Source organism: Copadichromis virginalis, linkage group LG13 (genome assembly GCF_057382275.1).
Source record: "Copadichromis virginalis isolate Kocher_CV1m ecotype Utaka linkage group LG13, C_Virginalis_male_GT1.1, whole genome shotgun sequence".
Lineage (NCBI taxonomy): Eukaryota > Metazoa > Chordata > Actinopteri > Cichliformes > Cichlidae > Copadichromis > Copadichromis virginalis.
The window spans coordinates 19,623,753-19,647,182 of NC_140630.1; the positions used below are offsets into that span (position 1 = coordinate 19,623,753).

At 40.9% G+C, this 23,430-nt stretch overlaps 5 protein-coding genes across 9 annotated transcripts; 3 read left to right on the forward strand and 2 right to left on the reverse strand.

Moving 5' to 3' along the window:
* Positions 1 to 812: 812 nt before the first annotated feature.
* LOC146695582 (dual specificity protein phosphatase 13A) lies at positions 813 to 2,521 on the reverse strand. Its single transcript, XM_085477871.1, has 3 exons — positions 2,001 to 2,521; positions 1,611 to 1,828; positions 813 to 1,527 (listed from the first exon to the last, which is right to left on the reverse strand). Exons 1-3 carry the CDS (start codon positions 2,123 to 2,125, stop codon positions 1,316 to 1,318), a joined length of 555 nt encoding a protein of 184 aa, XP_085333997.1. The 5' UTR covers positions 2,126 to 2,521; the 3' UTR covers positions 813 to 1,315.
* LOC146695583 (dual specificity protein phosphatase 13A-like) lies at positions 2,339 to 4,517 on the reverse strand. Of its 2 annotated transcripts, XM_085477870.1 has the most exons (5): positions 3,107 to 4,517; positions 2,940 to 3,025; positions 2,811 to 2,843; positions 2,526 to 2,730; positions 2,339 to 2,404 (listed from the first exon to the last, which is right to left on the reverse strand). In XM_085477870.1, the coding sequence occupies exons 1-5, from the start codon at positions 3,316 to 3,318 to the stop codon at positions 2,383 to 2,385; spliced, it is 558 nt and encodes a 185-aa protein (XP_085333996.1). In that variant the 5' UTR covers positions 3,319 to 4,517; the 3' UTR covers positions 2,339 to 2,382. The 2 variants fall into 2 exon arrangements, with proteins under 2 accessions (XP_085333996.1, XP_085333995.1); XM_085477869.1 differs by having other exon boundaries at positions 2,811 to 3,025.
* Positions 4,518 to 4,523: 6 nt separating this feature from the next.
* On the forward strand, positions 4,524 to 11,173 carry LOC146695584 (sphingomyelin synthase-related protein 1-like). Of its 4 annotated transcripts, none has more exons than XM_085477864.1 (6): positions 4,524 to 4,617; positions 6,650 to 7,273; positions 7,441 to 7,536; positions 7,625 to 7,742; positions 7,918 to 8,068; positions 8,924 to 11,173. In XM_085477864.1, exons 2-6 carry the CDS (start codon positions 6,654 to 6,656, stop codon positions 9,226 to 9,228), a joined length of 1,290 nt encoding a protein of 429 aa, XP_085333990.1. In that variant the 5' UTR covers positions 4,524 to 4,617; positions 6,650 to 6,653; the 3' UTR covers positions 9,229 to 11,173. The 4 variants fall into 4 exon arrangements, with proteins under 4 accessions (XP_085333990.1, XP_085333991.1, XP_085333994.1 ...); XM_085477865.1 differs by having other exon boundaries at positions 6,653 to 7,273; XM_085477868.1 differs by lacking the exon at positions 4,524 to 4,617 and adding an exon at positions 4,906 to 5,060.
* A 213-nt stretch (positions 11,174 to 11,386) lies between these two features.
* LOC146695585 (beta-microseminoprotein-like) lies at positions 11,387 to 13,562 on the forward strand. Its single transcript, XM_085477872.1, has 4 exons — positions 11,387 to 11,468; positions 12,651 to 12,756; positions 13,000 to 13,102; positions 13,322 to 13,562. Exons 1-4 carry the CDS (start codon positions 11,466 to 11,468, stop codon positions 13,440 to 13,442), a joined length of 333 nt encoding a protein of 110 aa, XP_085333998.1. The 5' UTR covers positions 11,387 to 11,465; the 3' UTR covers positions 13,443 to 13,562.
* A 203-nt stretch (positions 13,563 to 13,765) lies between these two features.
* Positions 13,766 to 22,431, forward strand: npy4r (neuropeptide Y receptor Y4). The gene is made up of 2 exons (XM_085477873.1): positions 13,766 to 13,867; positions 18,485 to 22,431. Exon 2 carries the CDS (start codon positions 18,555 to 18,557, stop codon positions 19,893 to 19,895), a length of 1,341 nt encoding a protein of 446 aa, XP_085333999.1. The 5' UTR covers positions 13,766 to 13,867; positions 18,485 to 18,554; the 3' UTR covers positions 19,896 to 22,431.
* The last annotated feature ends 999 nt before the right edge of the window (positions 22,432 to 23,430 follow it).

The following is a 23,430-nucleotide window of genomic DNA, read 5'->3' on the forward strand; positions in this document are numbered from 1 at the left end:
AAAGCGCTTGTATGAATGAGTGTAAAGTTGTATAACTTCACATTATTGAATTTTTGAAGTTTTGTGCTCAGGTGAAGTAGGAAAACGCTATATATGAACCAGTCCATTTATCTAATGTGATTTCCCCACACAACTCTGTCTAAAAAGGTCATCTTGAAGCCAGACTGCTTCAAGCTGGTACGAAGGCAGTATAAAGTCATGTAACCACTTGTCAAGGTCAACTTGTTACAACAAATGTATGCAGAAGAGGACCTCCGAACGTATATCACATTTAACTTTGGCTTACAGCAGCAGAAGACCACAGTGGGTGTGGCTCCTGTCAGAAAAGAACAGTTTGCACAGACTCACCAAAATTGTGCAACAGCACACTGGAAAAACATCAGCTGTTCTGATGAATCTCGATTTCTGCTGCGACATTCAAGCTGATGGTGCTGGAATGATTGTAGAGATATGAGATATTTTATTGATACACTTTGGGCCCTTTAGTACCAGCTGAGCATCATTTAAACACCACAGTTGACCTGAGTATTGTTGCTGACCATGTCCATCCCTTTGTGACAACACTGTACCATCTTCAGATGGCTGCTTCCAGCAGGATGAAAGACTGTGTCACAAAGCTCAGATCAATAAAAACTGCTTTCTTGAACATTTAAATGAGTTCACTGAATTCAAATGGCCTCCACAGTCACCAGATCTCAATCAAACAGAGCACTGTTAAGATATACAGCTCAGCAATTAGACATACCTGTTTTTGTCAGATTGATTAGGCAATATTAAGTAAGCTCTTGGCAATTAAAAAAAAAAAAGCAAAATGAAACAAATAATTATTTTATTTGAGGAATCCTTGACTAAAAAAGTAGGTGTCTTATCAGGAAAACTGTTCAAGGTTAAACCTTGTTAGAAGTCAGATATACATATTTTTGAACATTATGCATCTGACCAAACAATTTAAGTGAGATTTGACAAAACATTAATGGGTTTCATAAAACTGTCCGTACATAGCATGTGAGCAGGACTCCTAACACTCACAGAGAACATTTGAATATGATTTAAATATGGAAAAACAAACCAGGAGAAACATGACATAAAGGCTCAGTGTGAGCGCTGCTGCTGCTGGACTGTAGAAAGGCAGCAGACAACCTCGAAAATAAAAATAAATAAATAAAGGTCACTCCAGACTTACACCTGCAACTACATCAAACAAAATCTAATTACACATCATATTTACAAACTACTGATCGCCAATTAGAGTGGAGTTCTACATATGGAGAGGTGTTCATTAATCAAATGAAGGTGCAGTGAGGAACAAAGGCTGTCAGAGAATAGGACACAGCCTCCTCTTTCGTGTCAGCTGTTCATCCAGCTTGAGGAGGAGGGACAGGAAGTTCCGGTTGGGGTAAATGGCTCGTTTTTGGACAACATGCTTCAGAGCATCTCTCAGAGTAAGACGCTGCCACAGCATCAAGTACGCTATGACCAAAGTGGCCGATCTACTCACACCCATGATGCAGTGCACCAGAACTTTTCCTGTAGAAAAGGATGGAAAATATCATGAGGGCCAGCTCTTGAAAAGAAAAAAAAACCCAGTATAATATTCACATTCAGTTTACCATCTTTGCTCATCAGGGCTTTGTGTATGAAGTCAGTTGCAGGTTTAAAGTACTGACTGAGGTCAAAGTCCTCTGAATCCTCCGCTGGGATGCCAAAGTAAACGCAGGTGTTCCCATAAAAACTCTGGTCACCAATGCTGCCCTGCTTGGAGTGCGCTGCGTTCAGGACATGAGTGATGCTAAGCTTATGCAATGTCTTTTTATTCTGTGCTACAGCCCTGTAGACATGGAAAAAGATGGAAAAAAGAGTAAAACTAAAGAATAGAACAGCCATGTCTAGTGTCTATAAATGCTAAATAACTTAAATGTAAAAGGAATACAAATTCTCCTTTTCAGCAGGCATTTCTCTCCAACAGAATTCAGAAAGATGTTGTACAAAAGCACACTCACACATTTCCTATGTACAGGTTGGGCCAGACTTCATCCACCGGTGTGAGCCCCACAGGGCAGGAATCCAAGATGACCTCCAGTTCTTTAATGAGTAGCAGGTCCTGTAGCTGTTTGCTCCTTGACATTCTCCCCGGACGCAGACTGCTCCTTCAGCACACCCCCGCACTGCTCTGGCTGTCTGTGCCCACCGTCCCCCTTCCCACCGAAGTCTACAGCTCGGTGAGAGGCATGAGCAGGTGGTTGTTTGAACGCTGCTTGGCTCCAAAATTAGCTCTCTGTGTTCAGTGTGCTCTCGGACTGTCTGGATGTAGTTATTTAATGTTGTAACGCTGTAGCATTGATTGGTCTGTTCACTGATGCTAAAAAACCCCAGGGGGAGAATTCAGGAGCTCGCTCTGATACCACTGATGTCACATTAGAAGAGGACAGGGGAGGGGAGTGAATGAAGCTGAACACTTTGGTTTATACATGCAATAAATGGTGCAAATGGAGGAGGAAATAGAGGGTTGTTTCTGGCTTTCTTACTCTGGCTCGTTTAAACCATCATCCTGCAGTTTTTGGTCCAGGTCTATGAGCTGTCGCAGGAAGCCTCTGTTGGGAAAAATCCAGCGCTTCTGCTGCACACAACGTATAGAGGACAACAGACTGAGGTGATGATGAATCATCAGGTAGGCTAGGACCAATGCAGCTGAACGACTCACACCCACAGCACAGTGCACAAACACTTTCCCTGAAAGTCAGAAAAGGCAGAAACAAATATAATGAAAACTCAGATCTGTATCATCCTCTCTGAAAATCTGCTTGCAGTACCTCCTGATGTCAAACCCTGGTGAATGAACTCAGCTGCGGGGTAGAAATATGGCGAGAGGTCAAATGTGGGGAGGTCGTTGGCAGGGACTCCGTAATATTTCACTGTGGTTCCATAGAAATCATCACTACCTTTACAGCAGAGTTTACCATGTGAGGCATTCAGCACATGAGTGATCCCTAGCTGGTAGAGCCCAAACTTGTCATGAGACATAAACCTGACACAAACAGCAGATGTAACACATGAATACAATCCAGATGTGCATACGTTGAATTTAAATCCAGCTCACGATACTCACATGTCTCCCAGAAACAGATTCGGCCACACCTCGTCTCCATGTCGACAGGAGCGTGGAGCTGAGTGTAAAACCTCCTCCAGATCCTGGAGAGATGGGATCTCCCACTTTCTCTCTGATCCCCCTGCCACACACTTCTCCTGTTTTGGCTCCAAATCTTGTATATCACATATCATCCCTGTGGCAGCACCTGAGGAGGACTTTCTGTCTGTCATTGCAAAGTTTTTACAATGGCAGACGGTCTGCTTTGTTCTTTACCAAAATGAAACCAAGCTGCACTCTGCTGCCTTCGCCTTGACTCTCTTTCAGCAGCAGTTCCACCTCACTCAGCCTCTGACTGTCAAAAACAGGTGGCTCATTGGCACTGGTTCTCAGTCAACCTCTCAAGCTTGCTTTCCAGTTATGGCAGACTCAACGGTACAATCTGTAGGAAAGGTATATGACATGAGATCTACTTAAACGTGATAGAAAAAACTATTTAAAAACATTTATGTTGAGAATATAATTATCTGTTGAGAGACCAAGGAGACCATTTGAGTACAATAAACTCATTGTTATGTTCAAGAAAGGTGTGTTATCGTGTGTTATCCATGCTCTTCTGCATATCTTGGTCATAATGAGAATTCCCAGCAGCTTAAAGCAGTTAGTCCAGAGGCATTTTCACTCTGAGATCTGCCATTCACTGAATAGTTTCTGTTTTTTGGGCCATTCTATGTAAACCTTAAAGACAGTTATGCAAGAAAATCCCAGTAAGTCAGCCATTTCTGAAATACTCAGACCAGACCAGCAACAATGCCACATTTAGAGACTTTTAAATCACCCTTATTCCCCATTCTGATGCTTTAGTAGGTACCATGTCTGCATACATAAATGCAGTTTTATTGTAATCTCTAATAAGCATTTGCTTAGTGAATGATGGCACATGTTTTTAACATTATAGGTTTAGTTTGTATTAACTTTTCTTCCTACTTTCCTCTACATAATGATGCTTTCACGGCTAAAAGAGTAACAAGATTTACTGCCGCAGTCGTCTTGACACTAATATTCAATGCCCCAAAATGACAATGAAAACAGCTCATTTCATCAATGATTTGTTGCTAAAACGATAGCACACTCTTCACTTATACATAGCTTAAGTTCATGCATGAGATATTGATGTATAACATAACCTCATATAAAAAAGTTTGAATGTTATAAAGGGGGGGAAATGAATGCCAAGGCAAGAATGACAATACTGTTTTAAGAACGAAAACCACAATAAAACAGTCAAAGTTGACGGATTATAGAAATCCCAGGCTTTCCAAGTGTAACCAGCAGATGTCAGTGTCCTTTGAGCTGAAGTCTCGCAGGAAGCATCCTGCTCCTCTTGGCTGCTTTTTGTTTGCTGTTGCCTCTTCCTGTTTGTTGTTGCTTAGTAGTCCGAAGCATGTTGGCTGTGAAATACTCCTATGAGCGGTGGAGTAAACAGACGGCTCATCCGCACCTTGTAGCAGCGCAGTGACAGTGGATGTTTGGTAAGTGAGACGATCATTGGTTATAATAAAGTGGACTTCCTGTGACGTGTTTGCTCTAAGTTGAACATTTTTGTTCATGTGAAGAAAGTTGCTGAGCTAGTAGTGAAATGTTGCAATCTGACGTTACATTGTAGCCTCTGCGGTGAAAAGACACTATGAGCTCTTTGTTGAGCTGCCTCTGTCTCTCTCACACACTGAAGGGCTTTCTCTCGCTCTCTCTCTCTCTCTCTCTCTCTCACTCACACACACACACACACACACACACACACACACACACACTGAGCTGTGTCCTACTGCCTGACTGTGACTCACTGTAAGCCAGCCAAACAAGCTGACATGGCACTTTTATATCCCAAGTAGCTGCGGGATGTTGCCAGTAAAATCTCGAGGCTAGTTAAAAATAACTTATTTCTCTTTGAGGGAGCAGATCTGCACACGCCTCGGTGAGTGAGCTGCTTGTAGGTTTCAGGGATTTTCATCAGCGGTGACTTTCAGTGCCAAACTGAACCAGTGTCAGAGGAGTGATGTCATACTAGGTGTGGCTGTCAGGCTGAAGGCGGAATTCAGAAACCACCAACAAAAGCTTTGAGGCTAGAATCTAGTATTTTGGCTGTTTTATTTTTAAATCAATTAATCTTGTCATAAATGTTTAGCTGTTAAAATGTCAGAATATATTACGAAAAAATGTACAGCACGTTCCAGACTCAGCAGGCAGGCCATCGGTACAGTACTACAGCCGTGTTGGTTGAACTTGTAGACCTTTGGAGTACGAGTGGAGCTGTACAGTGGTGAGCTTGTCAGAAGTTCAAAGGGCAGAAATGAGCGAACTGCAAAGCAAAGATTGATTATAGTCTCCTGTGGGTTTTTTTAGTGACTCACTGTTTTGGGGTTTTGAATTCCTGCTTTAGGTGGGACACTCTGTCCTGGCTAAAGCAGGACAAAGTGCTAACGTACAGTCACTGACCTGAACACAGATGAGGCAAAACCAGCTAAGCAGGCTGCAGCGTGCACTGCAGGGTTTCACTAAATAAGAGCACAAGCAGGCAGCCAACCCCTCGGCTAATTAACCCTGCACTTACTGATTAAAAATGATGACTTTTTAATTGTTAAAGTGACCAAAAATGTGAAAACTGTAAAATACGGCAATAACAATTTGCCTTGACCTTGAAAGGACTCATTTTGTCCATCTAACAATCTCTAAATTATCAAAGTGGCTTCAATTCTGGGACGGCTGGATTACAAATCCCAGTTTTGGAGAAGTCATGATGGATATGCTTATCTGTGACAAAAATAACAGACCTCTAACCCATATATTTACTAAAGAAACAATAAATTTGTTGAAATTTGCTCTCATTTAGTTTTACTTTGGTTACTATACTGTTTTGTTTGAGATGCTGCTGTGCCTGATGCTGTTTTTTTTTTTTTTTTTTTTTTTTTTTAAATCAAATTTCATGCCAAAAAAGAAAAAAAAACCATGAATGGTTTGGAGAATAAAGAAGCTACTTTCAGCTGCTCTGTCATTCATAACGGGTCGCCACAGCGGGCTTTTCCGCATATTTAATTTGGCAGATCTACACCCCAGATGATCTTCTGGATGAACCAAAGAGATTCATGACTCTTCCCGGGGATCAAACCAGCGATCTCTCGCTTGTTATTCGAATGTATAAACCGCTACACTGTGGAGAATAATCAGCAAACTTATGAATAATTTATATAACTGCAGCGCTGTATGATATGAACAGCGGGGAAAGTGCTCGTGTTAATTTTCATGCAAATTGAGTAGAAGTGTCAGTGGGTGAGCTTCAGGCAGTTTTGCATTAAAAGAATGGCACTGAACAGTTATGAAATCAAGTGATCAAAATGCAGAGGAGGACGTGGCACTTAATTATCAAGCTTTAGAGAATTGTTAACAGCACCCTTTGATCAGTCAGAACATCAGTGCGTGTGCATACTTCTTTTCTCTGCCGCTGTAATTTCAGTTATTTTTTTATCTGTCATACCCCACGTTACTTAACAATGTTTGTTTCTGCAGCAGCATGGCACTGTCGGAAGATGATGTGAGTGCCTGGAGCTGTAAGCAGGTGGCCCAGTGGCTGAAGGAAGAAGGTTTTGGGCAGTACGTGGAGCTACTGTGCACACAGCACCGCCTGGACGGCCTCAGTCTGCTGGCTCTGACTGAGGCCGACCTGAGGGGTCCTCCTCTGGGCCTCACGGTGCTGGGAGACATCAAAAGGCTAACCATAGCCCTCCGCCAGCTCCAGAGAAAAAACCAGGCCCAGCTAGAGGAGCTGGGCCTCTCACCTTCGGACAGTCTTCCCGCCGGGCTCTCCACAGGCACTACTGGGGTCAAGTGGAGCTGCGATGGAGCTGACGGGTGTAATGGAGGTGATCGCTTGTGTAACGGGACTGAGCTGCGGTCAAGGAACAGCAATAGATCTGGATACAGCTCAGGAGAGGTGCTGTGTCACACACACTCCAACGGGAGGTGTAGGCAGCACTTAGCTGGTAGATTGGACCCAGAGGTTTGGAAAACAGTCATCAGTTCCATATATGTTTTTCTTGTTTTTGGATTCACATCTTTTGTCATGGTCATCGTACATGAGCGCGTCCCTGACATGAGGACATACCCACCGCTGCCTGATATATTCCTGGACAGGTACAAGCTTGCATATTTTATATGTTTTGCATATTTTGCACTGATAAGTATCTATATGGTGGTTCCAGGGATTGTTGAGCAACGTAAGCTCCATAGTTCACGTACACATTGAGCTGCACTCATATCTTATCTGCTTTCTGATATGCATGTTTTTGTACTCTTAACAGTGTACCCAGAATTCCTTGGGCTTTTGCCATGGCTGAAGCTTGTGGTCTCATCTTATGTTACATGTTTCTGTTGATCCTGCTCCTTCACAAACACAGGTAGCCCATAGGTCCCGTTTCTGCAGTTTGCACATTCCTAGCTGCTGCCATCACATTACGCTGAGTTGGACGTGCGTCTGTGTTTCAGGTCCATCCTCTTCAGACGGCTGTGTTCTTTAATGGGAACGGTGTTTTTGCTTCGTTGCTGCACCATGTTTGCCACCTCGCTTTCTGTGCCAGGGCAGCACCTGAAGTGTGCCAGCAAGGTGGGAAGTGCAAATCATTTTTCCTCCTGGAGTTTTTTTTATTTTTATTCTCATTGCTGTTGGCAGTGTTACAGTTCAGTTGATCACTCAGCTGTACTGCGGTGATAACTAATAAACAGCTGCCACTGTGATTCACAGCATGACTAATTACTGGAGGGGTTTTTTTGTCCCTCAGACATATGGTGACACCTGGGGAAAGATACAGAGGGCTCTAACAATCTGGAGTGGATTTGGGATGACTCTGACAGGCGTGCAAACCTGTGGAGACTACATGTTCAGTGGGCACACTGTTGTCATCACGATGCTCAACTTCTTTGTGACTGAATGTGAGGATTAATTATTTTGTTCGGCTTTCAATGAGTTTAGTGAGAGTGTACTTTCTTGTTAGGTCTTGTATTTTTACTAGTAGGAAAGAAATGATGTGATTATAATTAAGGAAAGTACACCTTCTTTTAACTCTAAGGTTTTATGTATTGGGACTTAATTTTTTTTATAAATCACCTGTTCCTCAGCAGGTCTTAAATTCCCTTAAATACACCTCATGTCATTATTTATTTAACAATAGATAAGCCAAAATGCAGAAGTAATGCATAAAACAACTAAGCACAGGCTTACCTCTGTCATAGGAATCAAGACCACAAGTAGAAACAAGTGTAAGTAATATCTGATCATCAGCAAGTGTGAGCACCTCTATCACAGTAGAGGTTTGCAGCGGCTGTTTGTTGATTTGGAGCATTTAGACAAGTGTTAACACAATGCCAAACATGAAATGTATCAGAAACAGTTGTTTCTGCCCATCAGTCTGGGAGCAGTTAAAGTCCATTTCCAAACTATTTGAAGTCCATCAATCAGAAAAAGACCGAACAAGTATGGCTTGTTTGGAAGAGTTGCCACGAGACTCTTCTCCCTAAAAAGAACATGGCATTAATGTTAAGCTTTGAAAACTTCCTTTCAACAAACCACAAAACCTCTGGAAAAATGTCTTTTGGATAGAGAAGACCAAAGTGGATATGTCTGGACAAAATGCACAGTGGCACATTTGGCAACAACAAAGTATATCAGCACAAATATCTCATACCAGCTGTCCAGCTCAAAATAAACTAGTACCAAGGATGTCTGCAAGCTTTGGATATACATAAAATACACTGAGCATGTCTTATAATTATGTTTCCTAATTGCAGATACTCCACGAACATGGAATCTGATTCACACCATATCTTGGGTGTTAAACCTGTTTGGGATTTTCTTCATCCTGGCTGCTCACGAGCACTACTCCATCGACGTGTTCATCGCCTTCTACATCACCACCCGCCTCTTCCTCTACTATCACACCTTAGCTAACACTCGTGCCTACCAGCATAGCCGAAGGGCACGCATTTGGTTCCCCATGTTCTCCTTTTTTGAGTGTAACGTGAATGGACCCGTCCCCAACCAGTATCACTGGCCCTTCAGTAAACCGGCCTTCATGAAAACTCTGATTGGATAAAGTTGAAGTTACAGTAGTGGAAACATGCATGGGACTCTAATGTGAATGCCTTAGTGAAAAAACTTGATAATTTATTATACAAAAAAACTTAAAAACATGTTCTCTTTGATTAATTTCTCTGATAAAAGTGACAGTTGTGGAACAATACTTTCTTACATGTTAGATTAGCTGTCAATATAGAAGTTAGCTAACTTCTATGTTGACATTTAGCTAAGCTTAGCACATGGACTGGAAACCGGGGTATAGTTGACCAGGGTCTGTTTAAGGGTACACTACCAGCACATTTGAAATGATAAACTCTTTTATAAACATCAAGTTTTAGTAATACTGATGTTTTGATATTTGTTGTTTGGATTTTTATTTTTTTATTTTTTAACTTTGGATAAATGTCGTTGGTTGTTTCTGGTCTTTACGCTAAGCTAAGCTATGCTGTCTGGCTGCTAACTATAGAGGTTTCTCACAGGACAACAGATTTCTCACCATGTTGGACATGATACAACCACCAGTTGCTAAGAAAAATACATTCACCCTGTGATTGCCGTGGTTGCAAGAAGATCATTGTAAACGTCTGTAGTTAGCATGGAAGATACCAACTTAAGTGGAAATACTCTCTTATTAACCACTGAGTGGTAGTGAAACTTGGAAAAAGTGTAGCGCAAACCAGAAATGGAGATTGTCTCCAAAATAAAAGCTGTTTCTCACAGTTTACAATGTTATTTTTAAAACTCAACTTCTGCTTTCACTTTAAAGTCAAATAGTCTCTGTTTGTTGGACTTCTCACAGTTTAACTACTTTTTGGAGAGCAGTTGGTGAGTGATTGCAGACAAGTTGCTGTTTTCATGCTACGTAACTATGGGGAATCAAAATAATCTCAAAGAGGTTTTTGCCAACCAGTAGGGGATTACTCGTTTTTCCCTAGTAACTGGTGGGGGTCGGGTCACTGAATGTTCTCTACACCTGTGAGAGTGGGGCCTTATTTACTTGGCCTATATTGTCACATGTCCAAAATGGCAAAAGTTAACATCACGTGGTTAGCGGTCACATGACTCCAAAAAGTCAGTTTCATATGTACATTATATCAGACGCTGAATAAGTGTTTGTCTCAAAATGTTGAGCAGTACCTTTAAATGTAATTGCACACTGCCAAAGGAAAAGAATGAGATTTATTTGTTGGCTAAGCGATGCAGGTACATTTATTTTCTTTGAAGATTTGCCTTTAAATGATCACTTTTGTCATTCTTAGCTTCTGCTTTGGGTTTGTTTACTGTTCGGTGGTGGTTTGGGTTTTTGGTGGTACTTGATAATTACAGCAGAAATCTAATGAGATAGCTGTGGGTTGATACTGTAGTTGTGCCTCTTCGGGAGTTGAGGTGGTGATGCCTCAGAGCTCAGGCTTTGCTGCAAACATATCTGACACCTGTTGGATAGCTGCTACCAAAGGAGCACTCGTTTCTTTAGATGTGCAAAAAAAATAAAAAATCCTCTGCACTAACATAAAAAATGTCTTTTATTTCACTTGCACTAAGATGAACTCACCACTGACATAGAGCTCCCTATATTCAGAGTTAAACTCAATAAAGTATGTGAATATTCATTGCAAAAAATGTATATTTTGCACATTAAACCTTATATGTGTAATTGTCTCTTTATCCCAGTTTGATACTCTGTCATGGTTTTCTACGATTTTTTTTGATTTTTTTTTTTTTTTTTTTACTGATTGTTAAGTGGTGACTGTAGAAACATGGAGATATCATCTGTTGCCTATAAAGCTTTAAAAGCAGTTTGTTTTTTTTAAGCAAAGGTTCAAAAGTGCAGTGTTTACTCTGGCAGGTCTGATCCAAACTTTTATCTCTTTAACTGTTTACAACGTGTATCGTTTATCGATGCAAGTAATCAATCTCCGCCTTTTGGCTCAGGAATAAAAGTTGCTAGACAAGGAAAATAACTTTTGTTTTTCTGACTAATTATTTCACGGCTGCTTTTTCACTGTGCTTGAGTTTGATTCGTGAGAAGAAACAAACCATTTCTATCGCTGGTGAAAATGTTGTTTTTGATATGCAGTTTCAACATAACCTGCTGGTCTTCTCCACCTTAAAACAAATATTTGATAAAAAACGTTCATCACTGTTTAAATATTATCATAATGATATACATGGGAGTCACACCTTAATAAAATCCGTGACTACCGAATTTTCACACACAGTTTTTCTGTTGGCTGGGATACATCATAACTGAGGATGGTACGTATTTTACACTTTCTTTTATATATTCTCTAATCACAGCTATTTTTTAAAATAACTTTCAGTATAAATGTAAATATGAATAGTTATGAGATTTCAATCACGTAATTGTTGTCAGAGTGTATATATTTCACAAACTCAGTTCCAAAAATGTTATAAAATGTAAAAGAAAACAGATTTTTAAATCTCATAAACCCATGTTTTATTCACCATAGAATATGTAAATCATACCAGTGTTTAAAAAGAGAAAATTTAACATTTTTTAAAATTAATTTAATGGTACCAAAGCTTCCCTGTTTATCTCTGTGTTGCATCCACTCTTTTTTTAACTATAGTCCACAAAAATATTTCTTGATCGACCAAAAGTTTGGTTCACTTTGTCCTTTTTAAATAAGCTTTGGCTCAGAGAAGATGGTGGCTTTTCATCATCATGTTCATATATGGCTTCTTCTTTGTATGATAGAGCTTTAAGTGGCATTTGTGGATGACACAGTTAACTTTGTACAGTGATTTCTGGAAGTGTTTTTTTTTTTTGAGCCCATGCAGGGATTTCCGTGACAGATTCATCCTTGTTCTTAATCTCGTCCTGCCTGATGGACCAAAGATCAAACGTCCAGAATTCGTTTTCAGCCGTATCTCCTGCGCACAGAGATTTCTGCAGATGCTCTGAATCTTTGGATGATGTTTTGTGCTGTAGATGATGAAATATTCAAAGTCTTTGCAGTTTATGTTGGGTCACATTATTCTGAAATTCTTCCACAATTTGTAGAGGCAGATTTTTGCAGATTGGTAAACCTCTGCTCAGTCCTGTTGCTAACCTGTTGCCAATGAACCTAATTACAAATCTTTGACTTTCTTTTTAGTAATTGTACCTACTTTTTTTTTTTAGATGTGGTACTGTCAATTCAGATTCAAAATAAGCTCATAATTTTCATGAATTAGTAAAATATCTTAGTTTAAACACTGAGTTTATGACACCTGCAAATCATTCTGCTTTTTCAGAATTATATTTTATATTTACACACACCTCGGGTTATGTAAGATATAAGGTACAACTGTGTATACACTGTGTCAACTGAACAGAATAGTTGTTAGTCGAAGCAGTAGTTGGCCATTTCCTGTCATGTTAAAGGTCTTAAAAGGATAGAAATTACTTTAGTATGAAATGTGTTTCTCTTTCAGTCCTCTCTACATGTGTTTGTCTGTCTGCTGGGGCTCGTTGTGCTCTGTCACTCTCAATGCTTCTTCGAGGAGTTAGAGGTCAAAGATCCAAATAACCCTCCAAAAGGTGAGTCACATGAGACCTTTCTTGTACAGATACAATACTGCAGCAGTGCAGCAGGACACTGGGTGTGGGGGAAAGGTTTCTCTGTCATGATTTACAGATATTAGACATTTATTCCACATCTAATCCCTTAACCACACCTATGCATACACTAATAGATGCTTAAACACAAGTAAGGAGTGCCTCTGAGTAAGTAAGTCAACAACTCCTTTGAGTTGAGCTGTGTTTTCATTTCTTTACATGTAGGGTGTGTGGATAAGGATGGAGAGCTGCATGATTTTGACTCTGCATGGGTGAGAGACTGCATGGACTGCTCTTGTACAAGCGAGGGTTTGAGCTGCTGTACCAAGTAAGACTTCCACATTATTGTTTTTTTTTAATCATTAAGGCATTTTTTCTTTAAACAAATAAACCTCTTTTCTCTCAGCTTTCTTACTCGTAGGACTGTGATAAGTTCTCTTTTTAGGCTTTAACAATGATAACTTCCAATTTTAGAGTTACTAAATGAACAAAACCCCTGAGATTGTTTTTGATTATTATTGTTTCTTTTTTTCTTTTTGTATCATAGGATCCCCGATGCAAACACTGTAGATGTTCCTGAGGAGTGTGAGCTGGTTGTGAATGAGAAGGCCTGCTCTGTTAAGGTGGTGATGAAGTCTGACAATGAAAAAGAGTGCAGCCCTATCTGAATACACTCTAAAGGCGACTAAAATCCAGACCGGGTCTAGATTATGACATTAAATTACCAATGAACAAAGATGACCACTTTATCAAACTTGCTCTTCATCAATAAATTCGGTTCAACTCTGCTTCCTGAGTCTTCAGTGTCTTCTTGTCAGCACTTGCAGCTGGTTTCATTTTCAGGATGCAATTGAATAAATTCACCACCGTGTGACAGCAGAGCACGGTCCTCAGAGGGTCTTTGGCACCTGAAGGGGCTCTAAGCACAATTATAGCTGTGCTCCTCTCGCTGCTGCCTCTGACACAATCGCTTTGGTTGTTATAGTGCACAGCTTCTTCTCCAACTCTAATCCCTGAGGATTCACACCTGTTCAGAGCATCATTTTCTCTCATCCTGGCTTCACTGAAACTCATTTTTCAGCTAAACCATCACGTGAGTCCTTTATCTTTCTTTTTTTTAAACACGCAATATTGATGTATTGAATGGATTCATCATCTTTGTCGAGGGAAATCAGTATTGATTAGGATTCAATCAGCTATGAAATGAATGCTGTATTGTTTCTAGACTGTCAGCTTGCAGTGTCCAGAGACTGTAAGCAGGTGTAATGTAGGTCTCTCCTTCTACAAATATCTTTTCAATTATACAGTCTAACAAAAGCATCTGACAGCACGCATGTCTGGTGGTATTTATCCAAAAGAAAACGCAAACAGGGGAACAACATTGCATTCATATTTCGTGTTCTTTGTTGAAATGTAAAGAGAACCACATTGTGAAAGTATTTGTAGTAGATTTGAGAGGTGTCACCCACAATCCCTGACACCTCCAGCAGATAACAAGGCTTAGCTCAGGTTGAGCACACTGCACAGTGCCTGCTGCCGTTACCCTGATTATCACCGGCACAAGGCAATATGAAAGAAAATAGTCTCTGAGCAGCTGTATCGATTGCACACACATATTGGACTATTCTTTTGGATTTAGGAAATTTTTAGAATCTTGTAAGTGGCTGTACTGGTAAGAAGTGAAGCAGAAACACAACCTGTGATTGCAGAGGGGTAATTGAAAGACTGGGCTTTTTTTGTTTTTCAGTCGAGCATATATCTTTATTTTCATTTTCAAATGCATTTTACCTGCAGTACAGATTCATTACACGCAAAAAAAAAAAAAAACCCCAAATCGTTCATCCCTTTGGAATAGCACATGTCAGACCTTTATAATCAAGTGCAGTGTTCAGCTATAATAAACTATTTTTCATTTCTCAGAAATATTACCTTTATATGACACTACCCTCAGCACTCTTTAGCAGGTAGATTAAGTGCAAGATTGCTGCTTAAAAGGTATATGTGGAATCCACCTTTCACTGCACAGTACAATGTCTTTTTAAAAATAAAAAGGTGAAGCTTCTCCAAGGAAAATTACAGCCTTGCCTTCATTTCTGTTTCATCTATTTTCTCTGAGATGGAGGGCACTTTTTGAGGCAAAGATAAGAATAATATGACGGGTCAAGTGGAGACAGGTCACAGTGTTCCTTACCATGCAGAGACTTAGCGCTGCAGTGTGTCCAACACACTAACACAACTACTTGATGTATGTGTTCCCCACAGCATCGCACAATTGCAGCATTAGCGGTTTAAAAATGGCTGTTGGTTTTCAATATTTCCTTTTCTTACTACTGCTGTACATGGTTTCTACTCACTGTTGCAGTTCTTTGTTGCATGTAGTTACCGGTGACATTACACTTGCCTTTCCTCACCGAACAAAGGATGATCGATGCTGTGCCACCCTGCCTGCAGCTCACTCAACACACTGACACAGTAGGTTAGTAATGATGCAGGGTGAAGTGACTGATAGCAAAGTGTGTGCGCTGTTAATGGAAAGTGACAGTCTCGTTTTCTTATGGTTTTCATGGCACATAGCAGAGGTTCCAGGGAAGACGGCTACAGTCCATTTTTAGGATCATGACAATGTCATACCCTTTCATTAAAATAAATGAATCTAAGTCTGTGTATTCATAATCATTTTGATATCATTAGCTTTTTATGTTCAGTCTTGAGACCTGACTGTTGATTTTTGGACAAGGAATTGCAGCAATTATTAGTGTGAGGCCAAGTCGCTTACAAAAGAATGTAATTATCACCTTTTATCACCTGTACTCAAAGTCTTTTGTTATTTAAACTGTGAAAGCACTTCATATTTTCTTCCTTTTTATATAGGTGTCATTCTTACATGAGGACTGCAGTCAACCTGATATCTAAGACAAAGATAAATCTAGATGTTTAATAATTATAATGTTCAACATCTGGATTTAAAGTGTGGAGGATCGCAAGAGCAGTCGTTGGTCCTGACAGTTTGTCTCCACCACGTGCATTTTTTCTGCACGTTTTTCAGTCATCTGTCTCACAGGACTGACAGAACACATACTCTCTTATCTTCACCAACTCACCTGTCTACACAAGCACAGCTTCTGTTGTATTTTATCAAGTCTATTTTGCCTTTTGTAATGTACAAACATTCACTGGCCACTTTGTTAGGTACAGTGGTTCAACTGCTTGTTAACACAAATATAATCAGCTGTCACATGGACGCTAGTTAATATAGATATGAAGTTCAACCTTAGCATTAGAATGGGATGATTTAAAGTACTTTGAATGTCGCATGATTGTTGCTGATATAAGGGTTGGTTTGATTGTGTCAGAAACTGCTTGGATTATCCTACACAACTGTCTCTACAGTTTTCAGAGAACAGCCCAAAAAAGCCTGGGCTAAAATGTCGTATTGATGCCAAAAGTCAAAGGAGTATGGCCAGATTGCCAAGGGCAACGGTAACTCTAATAACCGCTCTTTATGACAGAGCTATGCAGAAGAGCATCTCTAAACACATTACCTGTCAAGCCTTGAAGCGTATAGGCCAGGGGTAGGGAACCCGAGAGCCAGTGTCCTGCAGGTTTTAGATGTGTCCTTAATCCAACACAGCTGGTCTAAATGGCTAAATTACCTCTTCAACATGTCTTGAAGTCTCCAGAGGCCTGGTGATGAACTAATCATTTGATTCAGACGTGTTGATCAAGGGTGAGATCTAAAACCTGCAGGACACCGGCTCTCGAGGCCTGGAGTTCCCTACCCCTGGTATAGGCAGTAGCAGAAGACCACACTAGATGCCACTCCTGTCAGCTAAGAAGAGGAATGCAAGGAATCTTCTTAGCTGACATTTCACACAAGCTAACCAGAAGTGGACAGGAAAAGACTGGAAAAATGTTGCTTGGTCTGATGAAAAAAATTTGATGGGTCAGAATTTTGCATAATAATGACTTGGGGGATATTTTTTTGTACACTCTGGGCCTCTTTATACCAACTGAACATCATTTAAATAGTACAGCCTACCCGAGTATTGTTGATGATCATGTTTTTTATGACCATATTGCATCTATACTCAGATGGCTGCTTACAGCAGAAATATGCATCATTTCAGAAATAGAGCACCTTTGGGATGTGGTGGAATGGAAGATAAACGCACAGCCAAAAAATCTGCACCAACTGTGTGACTCTATCATGTTAATTTGGACCAAAACTCTGAGGAATTTTTCCAGCACTTTGTTGAATCTCTGCCATGAAGAATTAATGCACTCCAAAGGCAAACGGGGGACCAACCTTGTACTGGCAAAGCGTAACTAATAAATGAGGCCAGTGAATGTAATACTACTTGTTTAGTGGGATCTGAGGACTTCCAAAATGTCAGGTAATATACGACTCAGTAGTGGGCCTGAATGAATCTTGTGTAGACACAGATTGACCATAAAGTGACTGCAATGACTCACACAGACCATCCATTACTCGCAGTCCTGATATCCTTGCTACACCAAAGAGCCCCTACGAATTTGAAGTCAGCAAACTAGCCAATGAGTCATCATAGTGTTTAGGATTTCTGCTCTGGGGACCCATGAATGTTAGTAAAACATTTCATAGTAACGCACTCATCCATTTTCTTTTGCTTACCAACCCCTGGACAGGTTCTCAGTCTGTCGCAGGGCTAACAAAGAGACAGACAAACATGTTCTCATCACTTAGATTCACCATTTAACCTAACCTGACTAACTGCATGTCTTTGGACTGTGGGAGGAAGCCGGAGTACCCGTGCAGACACAGGAGAACATAAAAAACTCCACACAGAAAGGCCTCAGCCTGAACCCGCAACCTTCTTGCCTTGAAGCAACAGTGCTAACCACTGTTCCACCCAGGAGCGTAATTTCCAGGGGGGTTAGAGGGGTTATGACCCCCCAATAATGTGGCTCAAGAGTTGGGAGTTCGCCTTGTAATTTGAAGGTTGCCGGTTCGAGCCCCGGCTTGGACAGTCTTGGTCGTTGTGTCCTTGGGCAAGACATTTCACCCGTTGCCTACTGGTGGTGGTCAGAGGGCCCGGTGGCGCCAGTGTCCAGCAGCCTCGCCTCTGTCAGTGCGCCCCAGGGTGGCTGTGGCTACAATGTAGCTTGCCATCACCAGTGTGTGAATGTGTGTGTGAATGGGTGGATGACTGGATATGTAAAGCGCTTTGGGGTCCTTAGGGACTAGTAAAGCGCTATATAAATACAGGCCATTTACCATAATCAGACGCAACCAATATAACCCCCCCACCACCACCAATAAAATTATGAATTATCTTGCATAAATAGGCTGATTTTCTTTACTCATTTCAGGTATTACCAGCAATATAGTAGCATATTTAATCATCTGGGAATTTACCCAGATTTATTTATTTATTTAGACAGAGATCTTGCTGTCTTGCCCCCCCTCCCCCCCAATGTTCAGCACAAAGCTACGCTGATGGTTCCACCCCATCAAACATTTATTGTACATATAATTGAACTTCCTTCAACTCTATCAGGCACTAATTCCTCACACATGTAGTTTCTATTTTTTAGAAACAGGATCAGCTTAGTTCTCCTTCATTTATAGCAACAGTATCACTCCTACATACACACATTAATTGACTTCTATAGTATAAGAGCAGTAGAATAAATGCATTTCATGAATCTGTGATTTCTCTCTTTGTTTCAGATGCATGTTTTCAGAGGGCTGGGATGGACAGTTTGATCCATGGTGCTGGTGACACTTCAGTCTTGGTGAGATGTCCTTGAGTGGCAACACAACCCAGTCTTCTTTGTCAGCGTCACCTTTTCCTTTGATCTTCAACAGCTCCACCCCTCCACAATCCTCAGCTTGGGAGAAAGAGCGAGCCAGCCATGGGTCTGTACAGGACTGGCCAGGGAATGAGACCCAGCTCCTCTCAGACTTCACCATTCTGGAGCATGATGAGCAGTGCCACATGTCTCCTGTTCTGACAGCATGCCTTGTAGCCTGGTACAGTGTTACAATGGTGCTAGGGTTGGTGGGCAACATTGGCCTCATTTGCATCATTGCCCGCCGCAGAGAAAAGGTCAATGTCACCAGCATTTTCATCTGCAACCTGTCATTCTCTGACATTCTGGTATGTGTCTTCTGCCTCCCCTTCACTGTCATATACACAATCATGGACCACTGGGTGTTTGGCTCGCTGTTATGTCGCCTGGTGCCGTTCATCCAGTGTGTCTCTGTGAGTGTGTCAGTGCTGTCTCTAGTGTTTATCGCCTTAGAAAGGCACCAGCTTATCATTAACCCCTCTGGATGGAAACCAAGTGTTCCTCAGGCCTACATGGCAATTGTTCTCATTTGGATACTGGCCTGCTTCACATCTTTGCCTTTCTTAGCCTTTCAGCTGCTCACAAATGAGCCCTATACCAATGTAATCCTGCCCGTGTCATCGGTACATGACCAAGATTTTCCTCATGCTTATCTCAACACATCTCCTACTCATACATACAAAAACCTGTCTGCGCTTCAAAATTCATACCGTTCCCTCTTTTCTTACGTCCCCACCTCTTCACATATGGAAGCCTGTGTGGAGCACTGGCCATCCCAGGGTCACAGGGTCGCTTACACCACATGGCTTCTGCTGTTCCAGTACTGTGGGCCACTGTTTTTGGTCCTGCTCTGTTATGTTAGAGTTATTGTGCGGCTCCGTCACCGCAAAGAAATGTTGGACCGCGCCCGGACCCCCGAGTGCCAGCGCATGACCCACAGCCGCCGGATCAACATCATGCTGGTTGCTCTCATAACAGTCTTTGCCCTTTGCTGGCTTCCGCTCACCATCTTCAACGTGGTGTCAGACTGGAACCAGGAGGCTCTGCCCGTCTGTCACCACAACCTGCTGTTCTCCCTCTGCCACCTGCTGGCCATGTCCTCCACCTGCATTAACCCCGTCATCTACGGATTCCTGAACTCCAACTTTAGGCAAGAGGTGAGCGAGGTGCTCCTACACTGCCGCTGTTTCCCACTAGAGGAAGAGTGTGAGCAATATCCCATGTCCACTGTGCACATTGAAGTGTCCCATACCTCTGTGCCTCTAACCTGCAGGAGCAACTCTGTGTGACACTGATGCTTCAGCCTAAAGGATCCTTCTTACGTAAACTGTACAGTTGTAAGACAAACTGTTGCTGTTTGTTCTTACTTTAATGTCAATAGATCCATTTAAAAAGCAGCTTAAAGCTATTTATTGTAAATTTATATGTTTAAAAAAAAAGTTCACCACAAGTTTATGTAAAAAAAAAATCTATGTTTTGTGTTAAATAAATATTAACTGAACTTAAACTAGGACGAAACTGTACTTTTGTATGATACCAGTATGTAACATAACATGGTGCAATCAGTCAGCCCAGCAAGTCATTGAAGCCTTGTTTCCACAACTTTGGCTCAACTCAACTTTGCTATACTCAGTTTCTCATTTCCACCTCAATGTGCATGGGGTCGTTATAACAACGTCATTGTTATCTGACAAAGACAACAACGATGGAGGACATCGAAAGAGTGGTATAAGTCTATAAGTCTATGGGTTTTTCTCAGACTTGGAAACCACGGTGTTGGTTTTTGTTGCTGGGTTTCACCTTTCCATTTGCACCTAATGACAAACCCTAAAAACAAGGTCGAGTCCAGTCAAACAGGTACTTGTAGAAAACAGGCATTAGTCATTGACGCATTACTATGAAACAGATTCCCAAAGTGTGGGCTGGAGCCACAATAGGCTGCGAGTGTACTACAGGTACAGAAATTCCGTAAAATGGATTTATTTATTTAAAAAGTGAATAAAAATGATAAGATGCGGTTAGTTTGTTATATTACTTATTAATCCAACCTATATTTGCTTCTCTTGTATTGAAGTTTATATCCCAGTAGCAGGTGGGTCCCATATTGACCATAGTATTTTACGTATGACTTGGTAACTTTAGCAATTTCTAGCCAAAAGCCTGTTTATGTTTTTTGAATAACATTTTCAAGGAAATACATCTCTTTTTATTGTATTTTAATTGAAGTGAAATTTTAAAATGGGTGTGCCCCATGGGATCTTCTAGTTTTTAATTGGGCTGAAGCACTCTTGACTTTGGGAATCGCTGCTATAAACAATGGTGGTGCGGAAAAAGCAAAACTTTTTGAGGAATTTAAAGTAAGGGTTAAAAGAAATATCACGTCAAAAGAAATGCACAACACCTAAGAAAAAAATCTCAACACACCCACTGGTAAAATGCTGCCTGCAGTGGTGAAAATTGTAGTCAACATTTGCATAACAAAAAATACCTTTAAAGTGCAACGTTTTGTCAGTGGTTTAAAGTGAAGTGTTTCATACCGTGTCTTACTATGAGCAAACTGCAACTATAAAGACACTGAAAAAGGAGGTGCATTTAATCTTAACTGTTGCTTTTTCAGAATTTCATGCTTCATGCCATATACTATCTTACTGTATCCTGTTATTATGACATAAATCCAGCGGGTGTTGGCTTAACTGTGACTTATAGAATTACTGCCAGTTAAACATTTTAACACTTTAAATTTATGCTGGAATCATAGAACAAATCCATATTGCAGTATTATCAACACCTACAGTGGTGACCAGAGATAAAGGGAAAACAGAATGAAAGAGTGGAGGACCATAGTAAATGCCGATATATTTATAAGGCATGAGTGGTCATTTGACAGGTATTGCAATGTTTTAGAAGGACCAGTGTGGTTGGGGTTGTTCAGTTCAGGTGTCTCAATGAGCCATCAGACACCAAGAATAGTCATTATTCGTTTTATTTTTTGCACCTGTTTTCTGTGACATGTCAAAACCTTTGCTGAATCATATTAGTTGTTTATTAAGTATAAAACATGTGTGACCATACTGTGGCCTTCAGACTCACCGGACCTCAAACCAACAAAATGCCTAAAGTAAACTTTGAAGTGATGTGTTACACGGTGGGACGGAATGCCTCTCATAAGGATTCTACTCATCCTTCCATACACTTTCAGAGACTGTGAACTGTTCAGAGACTGTTTGTAACAGAGATTGTTTCAGAGACTGTGCTACCAGTTGTGGTGGTAGCACAGGCCCTAAATATAAATGTTCATTTCATTTATCGTGGAACTGCACGGTGTGCCATTTTGAGACATATTAGACGCTTATGTAACAAACTGTTTTATGAGAGACCCCCTGCCGTTGTATTTCACGTATTTCAGTACAATTCAGTCTTTTATATTCATAGTATCAACCCTGTGAAATTTCTGTCTTAGCTTTCATGGTGAATAAAACACAAGGAGGGTTTTGTTCTGTGATTGAAGTGACAAATAAAACTGAAACTTACTAACTTATATACATTGTTAAATTGCAGGCCTTAATTTATTTTTGATGGGTTCAGTAAATATTGAAATGCTTGGACATCAAATGTGCATGGGCATGATTTAAACTACATCAAAATGTGTTAAATAACTTGTTTCGTTGAGGCAGTATGTTTATGTTGTTGCAGTAAGTGCTAAGTTTTGCCTGCATGTGGATTACTTAAACGTGTCTTATCTTACTTATGTGTGAATTTAATAAATTTATATTCCTTGAAAGCGTCACAACTAATATCTCAAATAAATGTCTGTTTTAACTTCGACTACATTGCCAAAAGTATTAACTCGCCCCTTGTGATGATTGATTTCAGGTGATCCAAACACTTCCGTGGCCACAGGTGTATAAATTCAAGCACCTTGGCATGCAGACTGCTTCTACAAACATTTGTGAAAGAATGGGTCACTCTCAAGAGCTCACTGAAACTCAGCATGGTACTGTGATAGGATCCCACCAGTGCAGCAAGTCCAGCTACTAAATATTCCACAGTCAGCTGTTAGTGGTATTATAACAAAGTGTAAGGGATTGGGAATGACAGCAACTCAAAATGGTAGGCCACAGAGCTGAGTCTAAGGCACATAGTGCACAAACGTCGCCAACTTTCTGCAGAGTCAGTCCCTACAGGCCTCTAAACTTCATGTGGCCTTACGATTAGCTCAAAAACATTGTGTAGAGGGCTTCATGGAATGGGTTTTCATAGCTGAGCAGCTGCATCCAAGCCTTACATAACCAAGTGCAATGCAAAGTGTCAGTGTAAAACATGCCACTGGACTCTAGAGCAGTGGAGATGTGTTTTCTGGAGTGACAAATCACGCTTCTCCATCTGCCAATCGGATGGTGGAGTCTAGGTTTGGCAGTTGCCATGAGAACAGTACTTGTTTGCATTGTGTCAAGTGTAAAATCTGGTTGAGGGGGGGTGTATGGTGTAAAGTTGTTTTTTGGGAGTTGGGATCGGCCCCTTAGTTAAAGGAACTCTAAACGGTTCAGCATACCAAGACTTTTTGGACAATTTCATTCTCATACCTTTGTGGGAACAAACTGGTTCAACCTGGCTGCACACCAGTGCACAAAGCGAAGGATTAGCGAGTTTGGTGTGGAAGAACTTGACTGGCCTGTCCTGACCACAACCCAGCAAAGCACATTTGAGATGAATTAGTGCAGAGGCTGCAAACCAGCACTTCTTGTCCAACATCATTGTCTGACCTCACAGATGCACTTCTGGAGTCTGCAGATTTCTGAATGTTCAGAAATCCCAATAAATACA